The sequence below is a fragment of the Sorghum bicolor genome, chromosome 9 (assembly GCF_000003195.3).
Source record: "Sorghum bicolor cultivar BTx623 chromosome 9, Sorghum_bicolor_NCBIv3, whole genome shotgun sequence".
Taxonomy (NCBI): domain Eukaryota; kingdom Viridiplantae; phylum Streptophyta; class Magnoliopsida; order Poales; family Poaceae; genus Sorghum; species Sorghum bicolor.
Window position 1 is genome coordinate 11527102 of NC_012878.2, and position 10490 is coordinate 11537591.

The following is a 10490-nucleotide window of genomic DNA, read 5'->3' on the forward strand; positions in this document are numbered from 1 at the left end:
ATTTGAAATTTCACATTTCCACAGCTACACACACGGTTTTCGAAACCCGAGACATCCCCAACTCGAAAAGTCATGAATACAAAGTTTGTTCCACTCATCAAGATATACATTTCATACATAGGACATTTTTGCATTTGACAAAGCGTTTCAAAAGTGTAGTTCTAAATCCACAAGTCTCACATATAGTTTCATAAAGTTTGTGTCACATTCAACACTTTGTGACTAGAGTTTACCGATCCTTTCCCATATGCCAAAATATCCTATGTATGGAATGTGTATCTTGAGGAGCTCTAACACCCATGTATTCAAAAGTTTTTCATTTGAGGTCATTTAGTGCCTAGTTTGACCTAGTTTGACCAAGTCAAATCTTGGATTTTTCTGAAAAGTCACTTTGACCGGACCCTTGGTAGCCTCAGATACAAAAGTCATGATTACAAAGTTTGTCCAGCTCATCAAGATACACATTGTGTGTAAGGGTCAACTTTTCATCTGAGAGAGTTTGGACCACTCAAATTTTGAAATTTCAAATTTCCACAACTACACACACGTTTTCAAAACCCGAGACGTCCCCAACTCGAAAAGTCATGAATACAAAGTTTGTTCCACTCATCAAGATATACATTTTATAAATAGGACATTTTTGCATTTGACAAAGCGTTTACATGATACAATGTAGGCCGCTACTATTCTTCCTTGACCATCAGGGCGCACCCATGGCAAAAAACTCTGTGGGATGCTTCGCTCAATATTTTTTATCTTCATAGGATGGTCCACAAAGAGGGACATATCACTAAACTGGTTAAAATCCTCCAGATCCGATACACCGTCAACTCCAACTGCTTGTTGCTTTCCTGGAAAAACTACATGCTTCGGTTTGTCGGTACTTTTCTTCTCATTCTTAGAAAGGATCTGCTCAGCATAGAAAACCTGTGCAGCACGATTAGCAAGGATCCATGGGTCATCTTTATATCCTACCTTACTTAGATCAAGAACTCTGACCCCATAATTATCCACTGTGACATGTTTATCTTCAACCCATTGACATCGAAACACAGGGATCTAAAATGTACCATAGTCTAGTTCCCATATGTCCTCGATGAAGCCAAAGTATGTAATAATATCACCAGTTTTGTCATCTACGGCCTCGCATCGAACACCACTATTTTGTGTCATGCTCTTTTGGTCCTTAGACTTGGTATGAAATGTGAATCCACTAATGTCATAGGTTTGCCATGTTATGACTTGGCGTGATGGTCCAGATGCCAAAGCCTTGATGGTTTGTTTCTCAATTGTTTCCCATATGGAATGTCCTGCTCCCTTAGTCATGTGTACAACTGTTTCTTATGTTCCTTCATTACCCAATCCTCTGTTTGCCTAGGATTATGTTCTCGAAGCTCATCCATGTGTTGTTCAATCAAATGCTCCATTATCGAGAGCTGATGTAAGATGCTGTGATGTGCCTCAAGTATTGTATTATAATCTGGTGGGATGAATAATTTTCGTCCAATCCTCCCACATCCATGTAGCCTACCCTCATGTCTTGACGGAGGCAAACCTATTGCAACCTGGTCTTTTAGGACATTATTCCAGAATGGTCCACCGGACTCAATCGCCTCTTCGGTACAATACCCCTCTATCATGGACGCCTCGGGACGAGCACGAGTTGATACATAGCCATTTAGTATTGACATAAAACGCTCGTAAGTCCACATTTCATGCAGGTACATGGGACCCAGTGCCTGTATTTGTGGAACCAAGTGCACCACAAGGTGCACCATGATATCAAAGAATGATGGGGGGAAACACATCTCAAACTGTGACACTGTTTCCACTGCGAATTCCTGAAGAGATTCTAACTCATCACGGTCAATTAAAAATAAAATAAGACCTAACAATTAAATCAAATTGAAAAAGGAATCATGGAAATGGTGAGAGGAGAGGCAACATCTTATACAAGAGGGCACAAAAATGCTTATCGCGTAATTAAATCAAATTTACATAAAAAATAACATCCTAAACAATATAATTTAAAAAACTAAAAAGAAAAATTCCCTTTCTTAGCCACCTCCACCTCCTTTCAAGAAATGAAGATCAAAACCTCAAACCTTGTATTCTGACCTGTTGAAAAGTTAGTAAATTAATTGAAATATTGTCTACGAATATCTGTCATCAAAAATAAAAGAACACCTAACAATTAAATCAAATTGAAAAAGTAAAACAAGTATCAAAAATAAAGACAAAACCATAAATATATATCTTTATATCACTAAAATAAATTTGACAAGGTACAAAAACACTGTTGATTAAAACTAAATATATTATATCACTAAAAAAATTGAGAATGAAACATGGAAATGGTGAGAGGAGAGGCAACATATGAAGCAACCTCATATATAAAAAATGCTTATCGCGTAATTAAATCAAATTTACACAAAAAATAACATCCTAAACCATATAATTTAAAAAACTAAAAAGAAAACTTATCTTTCTCTCCCAAGCATGGAAACACCATTCATGGAAACTACTACATATATATTTCTTGGTTTTACAAATTAGAGAAGTAAACATAAAAAACAAGATAGGAGAGACATCATATATCCATCATAAGCAACTTTATTTGAGCAAAATAGACCATACCTAGCTATTCTACTCTCTCTCTCTCTCATGGTGAAACCCTAGATCCAAAAAGTAGCTCAAATTGAGCAAGAGGGCACAAAATGAGGCATTAGAGGCATCAACTAACCTTTCTTAGCCACCTCCTTCCAAGAAATGAAGATCAAAACCTCCCCCTTGTATTTTGGAAAAACTGGACCTCCAAGATGTGCTCCAATGGAATGTGGCTGCTACCTACAGTTCTGCCCGAGGAGGAAGAAGGGGTTCTCGGGTATTTATAGCAAGATAAATCACAGGCAGTTTGTTATGTGAACCGCCTGTACTGAGCCTTTTATACAGGCGGTTTTCAATTCTAGCCCTACAAATTTTCAACACAGGCGCATTATAACTAAAACCGCCTATAGAAATGTTTTACCCCCGCCGACTTAGAACCTCTGTGTACTAGTGAAATATGTTTTTGTCCCGGACGCTGTTTTGGCCAAGATTATTGTTCATTTTGGGCATGTGATCAAAGGCTGGGAGCCAATTTGTCTCCACACCTGAAAGCTTTGTCTACTGTTTTACATGCCCAACTCCTTGAATTAAAATAGTGACTATAAAGAGCACTAAAACGGCAAATTTGTTAAGCTTGGGCTCTCGATGACTTTCATGAAGGAACTTGCATACAACTCCTATTTTTTCTGTTCCAGGCACAAAGACAACTAAATAAGCTCTAAGCATCGTAAATTATTCTAATATGTGTCACATCCATCAAAATTAGTTTAGCTTAGAAAGGACAAGGGCAAAACAACACAAACAATAAATTAAGGAAAGCAAGATATGATATGGAGGTGAATGCATACCAATCAAGTAGAAAGTGCAAAGTATAAATTCTTTGTTCAATTCATGATTAGTGCTCTTCTTTACGAAAGTGTGTTGAGCTGCTGTGAAATGCTAAAAATAACTTTACTTAGCAGGCACATGAGCAAATAAAAAGCAAAATTCTAAACAGCAAAAATTAAGTTGCAATATCTGGCATATTAGTGTTTGGTTGAGCTGGACCCAAACTTGACAAATCTCTTGGTGAGAGAAAAACGACCAACAAATCAATAACTTCAAAAAAAAAGAAGCATGTAGACAAGAAGAAAGGAGAGGAAGATTACCAAGATGGATGGATCTGCCTATGGAAGCTCCGGATCCTGCTGTGGATCCATCAGAGCAGCCGCCTGTGAGCAGCCCATGGTGCAGCCGTGCAGGTAGAGAAGAGAGGAGGGATCTGCTTGAGCTCACACCTACCCCCAGGGCCCTTTTTTTTTCTTTTGGAGGTGCCTAGACACAGATACATAATGGTATGTCAATCAAGGGTAGGAGCTGAACCAAAGTGAATGAGAAAATTCTAATGCAGTAAATAAAATACACAGTAGGCAATAAGCACCTGTATTTTAGAAGAACTAGGGCTCCAGGCCATGCATCAACCCATGGAAACTGTTAAGTAGTCTCATTGCCCTCTATGCGCAATGCTTGTCATTAGGCAAGTAATTTTGCCTCATTGCAATGCCCATCAACTCATTGATCCTCTCCTCCACATGTAAAGGAAAAAGGACATTGCAAGGTTGTTGTTAAAAGAAAACAGTAGAACTGAACTGCGGAGCAATTGGATGGCTGAAGAGTACACAGATTAATTGGGCAGCTAGAAAAACCCTTTAAAAAATCATCTAAGAGGTGAGCTGCAAGTAGAACAGGTCAAAAGAGCATGAAATTGTTGCCCATGAAATCGAAACATGTGCTGAACTATTTGGCAAAAGGCATTCAAATTTGTCCATGAAATACATGCTAAACCACCTAGAATGCAATTTTACTAAGGTAGTAGATATATCTGGCATATACTATCTGTAAAATAATATGTGTATTCATGTACTGAATACTTCATATGGCAAGAAACCTTTGTTAAAACTAAAAACTGCATACCATGATAGAACTGCATCAAATGCATAAGCAAAAAAAAGGTGACATGGAGAAGAGGCTAATAATTTCTGGCAAATCGGAGTAGAATATTTTTGAGGCTACAAACCTGCACCTGTCTCCAGAAGCTGTAGGTAAGTCTGGAAACTTACAAAAAGTTACATAACTAATGCAGATGAGAGTGACAGGAAAGGCCATCAGTAAGGTAAATCATCATATAAATCCTTGTAGTAGCGCAACAGATTCACTTGCAGCTGAGTGTATCCATGTATGAACATAGGCTTCGTCTTCCTATGTTCGAGGCAACCATCAAGCGTGGATGACCCAGAAAATAAAGAAAGCAACACAATATAACTCGTTCTTTTACAGCAAAGTGATAAGCTAATATGTAAGATGCAACGATTAATTCTTTAATACAAAATAATTAGGCATGTGAGAAACTAAGAACCTATCTAGACTTAAGCATTAGTTAACTCTACAACAAAAATCGGACTCAAAGGTATATAACAGTAGGCAAATTTGTCATCTATTTTGCCATGCTGTATTGGAAGAAAGAAAGAAGCATTGACCAAGCGTTATGGCCTAGGCTAAGCACACACCAGAACCTTAGTTGCAGATGTTTGAAACCTGAAAGAAAGTGGATTTTCAAGAAAGTGGAGAGATGGATAGTAACAAATACATTATTGGCAATAGGGTTTGCTCAGTAACAGAACAACCAACATATTCTATGAAGCAAAGACATCATCGACAATGAACCAATGCCTAATAACAAACACACAAATTGTAGCAACTAATGAAAATAAAACAAAAGATACAAAAGAGAATCTATAAGATATAATGCTATTGTCATCACAGAACCAGCACAAACATGAATGATCATGGAAGGATGAAATAACTAATCATCATTGCACAACTCAATTGTCTCAGTCAGAAAAGGTTCATCATTGCACAACCCCAAAACCTCAATAGGTAACATGAAGAACGAAATAATTCTGCGCATGATCCGTATATTTGACGAGAGCGACAAGAGTCAACAACCTCCTAGGGGAGGGGGCTGCAGTGAGGAGATGGGGCCGAGGGAAGGTGAGGGGGAGAAGGGGAGACTGCAGACCTCCAAATGGAATTTTTTTATTTTTAGCCTAAATTTGAAACATATTTCAAATTTTACTCGGTTTCGAAATTTTTTTCAAAAGTAGTCTGTTTGGCCCCGCCACCATATATGGCGAGGCAAATGAACTGTAATGCGTCATGCATGGCGATGGGGTACAGCTGCCACGTGGCATGCAGCCCTCAGGGGCCTACTGACGTGGCGGGGTATGTGGCAAAGTGTACCCCATCACCCATCATGGCGGGTTAGGCAACCCCGCCGGCCATCATGACGGGGTACGTCCAGAGCCACTTGGGGCAGGCAGTGTCGTGCTTCCTGGCTTTACGTGCGTCACGAAAGGGTAGGCACCGTAGCTTCTGTAGTAGGAGGGATGGGGATCCGCATGTCATCTTAGCCCGGCGATCCGCTCATTTATAAATGGCAGTCGTGGAGAGAGAGTTTTGACATGCGAGCGGTCTGACCGGTCTTTATTTAAAGATATATGACATGGGAAATAACTTTGATTAAAATATATATGTTAAAGTTTTTAAATCTAGTTTTTTAACAAATTTATTTAAAGATATAAGTATTGTATATATTTTTTATAAATCGAGTTAAACTGGTGATACAGAAAAAAGACAGTTAAACACGAACTAAGGGAGTACTCCGTATTTCAAAGTTGTTAAAGGCATGCGGTCGCAAATAACAGTGCAAACAATTTTGACTTAATTTATAAAAAATACAATTTCTAATAAATTTATTAAAAATTAAATTTAAATATCTATTTAATGATATTTATTTTATATTATAAATATTAATATTTTTAATATATATGTAATCAAAGTTATTTTTTTAAAAAAAATGACAAACATTTAGGAACGGGGAGAGACAGATGACATGCGAGCACAGTGCTGCACAGTGCACAGTGCCGCTGCACAGTACTGGGGAGATTTGTGTGCCTGCCCTGTTGTACTGTGCTGTGCTACCTCTTTATTTCTAAATATTTGTTGTTTTCGCTTCTCGAAAAAAACTTTGATTAAATATTTATTAAAAATATTAATATATATAATATAAAATTAGTATCATTAGATAGATATTTAAATCTACTTATTTAATAAATTTATTTGAAGTTAGAAATATTGCACATATCTTTTATAAATCAAGTTAAAGTTTTTTGCACTGTTATTGTTGCGCTACAAGGTACCCATGTGTAATATTTATATCTTTAAATAACAGCTTTGAAATACTAAGTACTCGCTTGGTTTTTATTTAACTGTCGTTTTATCCATATCACAATTTGACTCGATTTATAAAAAATATGTACAATATTTATATCTTTAAATAAATTTCTTAAAAAACTAGATTTATATTTGCATGGTGACGCTGCCAAAAGGATTAGATTTAGAAAAAAAACTTTCAGAGTCAAAATTGAAAATAGTTTAGAAAAAAGTTAGAAATAAAAAAAATTCGCTACGGCAGACAGGGCCGATATGATGCGAGGCGAGCTCCTGCTTGCAAAAGAGACAAGAAAACCGAGGAGGGCAGTAGGACCCGCCGCCGTGCAGGTGCAGCAGGGGAAGACTGGTCAGACCGCTCATGTCAAAACTCTCTCTCCACGCCTTCCATTTATAAATGACCGGATCGCCGGCTATGATGACATGCAGATCCCCATCCCATCCCATCCCTGCTATAGTAAGCTATAGTGTCTGCCCCTTCGTGACGCACGCAAAGCTAGGAAGCACGCCACTGCATGCCCCCAGTGGCCCTGGACGTACCCCGCCATGATGGGCGGCGGAGGTGCCTAACCTGCCATGATGAGTGGGCGGATACACTTTGTCACGTACCTCCGCCACGTCATTAAGCCCCTAAGGGCTGCATACCACGCGGCAGCTGTACCCCGCCGCTATGCATGACGGGTTACAGTTCATTTGCCTCGCCATATATGGTGGCGGAGCCAAACGGGCTACTTTTGAAAAAAATTTCGAAACCGAGTCAAATTTAAAATATGTTTCAAATTTAGGCTAAAAATAAAAAATCCTCCAAATGCGCCATTGTGGGGCTCCTCCAACAATGAAGGCCAGTGAGGCAGGTCCACATGTGTATCTGTCCCTAGTGCTAGCAAGGAGGGCATGCATCGGAGAAAGGTGGCACTACGGGAGGGAGTGGCTTCCCCTAGTGCCAAATGCACTCGGGGAAGGCCTAATTGCACTCGGAGAAGCCTTCTCCGAGTGCAACACTCGGGGAAGAGTGCCCGGGGTATCTGTTCACGGTAAAGACGTCTTCCCCGAGAGCCAAAACTCGTGCACTCGGGGAAGTCTTTTCCGAGAGCCGTCCTAGCACTAGGGGAAGAGTTGACGCCGTTGGTGGCATCCGGCGCCGTTTGCTTGTTAAAAAAAAAAATCTTCCCCGAGTGCAACACTCGGGGAAGGCACTATCTTTCCCGAGAGCCGAACGCCAGGCACTAGGGGAAGACTCCTTCCCCAAGAGCTGCAGCCAAAGCACTAGGGAAAGACTCCTTCTTCCCCGAGAGCTGCAGCCAAAGCACTAGGGGAAGACTTCCTCTTCCCCGAGAGCCGCTGCCAAAGCACTAGGGGAAGACTTCCTCTTCCCCGAGAGCCAAACTCTGTGCACTCGGGGAAGCCATTTCGAAAATTCTTTTTTTTTGCTTTTCCATTTAATCAACAGAGCATATATATATATATCACAGTCCAAAAATCAACAGCAATATATCACAAACCACATTTATATATATCACAAATGACCAAATTTATACGAAATTCAGAATATATTACAAACCACACGTTTAAGAGTACATATTATTCCAAGTTCACAAGTTTAATACATAAAAACAACTCCCAAGACAGCTCACGGCGACTGTCCAGTGTGCGATGCCGGCGAGGGTTGGGACGCCCCAGCTTGCGATCCCGGCGACGGTCTAGGTGTGCATAGCACGCCGTGCGATCCTAGCGACCCTCCGACATGGTTGGACGCCGCCCCCGATGCATGCTACAAAAGAGAGAGCATTGGATGTGAGTGACAAATAAAAATGTAGAGAGTGTAAAGAAAAATTGGAAATTTCGGCAGCACCTCCCTGCACGGGGAGGTTTCCAAAACCTGCAAGAGAAACGTCGACACGAAGGCCGACAAGCACATGTCTGGCACGATGGCCGTCACATCAACAAATCCAGCACGAAGGCCGACACATCAACAAATCCGGAGAAGGCCATCACTAGGTTTTATGCTAAGTATGAGCAAAGAAAGTAAAACATCCATACTAGTACTCACCGGAGTAGACTCTCGACGATATGATGGTGGTGCTGGTGCAAGCAGCTGTGCTGGGATCTCCCAACCTTGTTGTTGCCCAAGTTGTTGCACGAACTTGGGCAAACCCTCTTGCTGGGCCTCCAAAGCTTGTATCCTCTGACGCTCGGCCTCCCGCTCGGCTCGCTCAGCCTCTCGCTCAGCCAACTGGGCCTCCTGCTGGGCCCGAAGTGCTAGCAGCTCGGCCTACAACATTTGAATCCAATGTTTCAATAATGCAAAGGTAAGGAACGTAAAATTGAAAGAACGATGAATGAAACTGGAATACTTACCTGTAGTGCCTCCACCGCTGTTGGCCGTTGGCTTATGGGCACGCTAGAGCTCGTGCTCGCTGCTCGTAGACGGTTGAGAGGAGGAGTACAACCTGTCTCAAGGATGCCGTCGCCAATGTAGAATCGTCCATGCTTCTTACCTTGCCCAATCCTCATCACTAGCTCAGGATCAAGGCGCTCCTCAGTCCTCGGATTGTAGTCCGACCCATGGACTAACCTCGATGCCTCCGTGTACGAATTGAGACGGGTGTAGACGCTAGAGTTGGTGTACACCTCTGGGCTTGCATCAGGGTTGTACTCGATGTTGGACTTTGCCGGGCCCATGTGGGCCAGAGCATACGCCGTGAGTTGGCCAATTGGCTGGCCACCGTGCGCCGCCTCCTGCAATATAGACAACATGTGGTTTGCAATCATGCAGAATTGAGCGTGGCTAGATTAGACAAGTGGTGGAGACTTACATATGTCTTCTTGTATTTGCTGAGGCTCGCGCTACCCTGATGGTGAGGTACACCTGGCATCAGCATACGTTGCTCGCTTTTCTCTTGGTGCAAAGATCCTTCATCATGACTTCCCTTGTTCTTCTTTTTTTGTTCTCACAATGGCTGCAGGGACAGAACGTGTCTATCGCTCCCTTAGCTTCCTTAAATGCATGTTCCAAAAATTTCTCGGTCTTATCCATCCATTCACGGGTCATTTGAGTCTGACTTGGGCGTCCCGTGTACATCCACTCACGGTTATCCATCCTCTAGCATATACACATAATGGACTAATATAACCATCAATCGAATTTGCACGGCGTGTCTACTGTCTAATAGGTGAGGATAGGTTCTAATCCCACCCGCAGATGCGTAGATAAGGTTAGTTTTCATGCTCTACTCCAATCCAAGACGAAATTTTGGCAGCACCTCCCCGCTGCTCTTCCGATACACGTCCTACAAGGGAGAGTGTGTATCCGAAGAACAATAGGGAGGTGGTGCCAAAACTTCATCTTGGATCCGAGCAGAACATGAAAACTAACCCATCTACGCATCCGCAGGCTGTCCAAAAAACGTGGACAATCCAAAACAGATACGGTTACAGTTATGTAGAGATCCACATAGCTCAAACAGTATCTGTTTCGGACGGGAGACACCTAACTAGGCTATACCGATCTACGTACGACAGCGATAAGGAAGAGAGCTCAATTATACCTACGGTGGTGGTGGAGACAGGCTAGCGGTGCAGTGGCGAGTTGGTGCAGTGGCGTGGCGATGCAG

At 41.6% G+C, this 10490-nt stretch overlaps 1 protein-coding gene across 1 annotated transcript; it reads right to left on the bottom strand.

Moving 5' to 3' along the window:
• On the bottom strand, nucleotides 8369–9779 carry LOC110430599. Its single transcript, XM_021448408.1, has 4 exons — nucleotides 9693–9779; nucleotides 9235–9615; nucleotides 8927–9148; nucleotides 8369–8647 (listed from the first exon to the last, which is right to left on the bottom strand). The coding sequence occupies exons 1-4, from the start codon at nucleotides 9756–9758 to the stop codon at nucleotides 8507–8509; spliced, it is 810 nt and encodes a 269-aa protein (XP_021304083.1). The 5' UTR covers nucleotides 9759–9779; the 3' UTR covers nucleotides 8369–8506.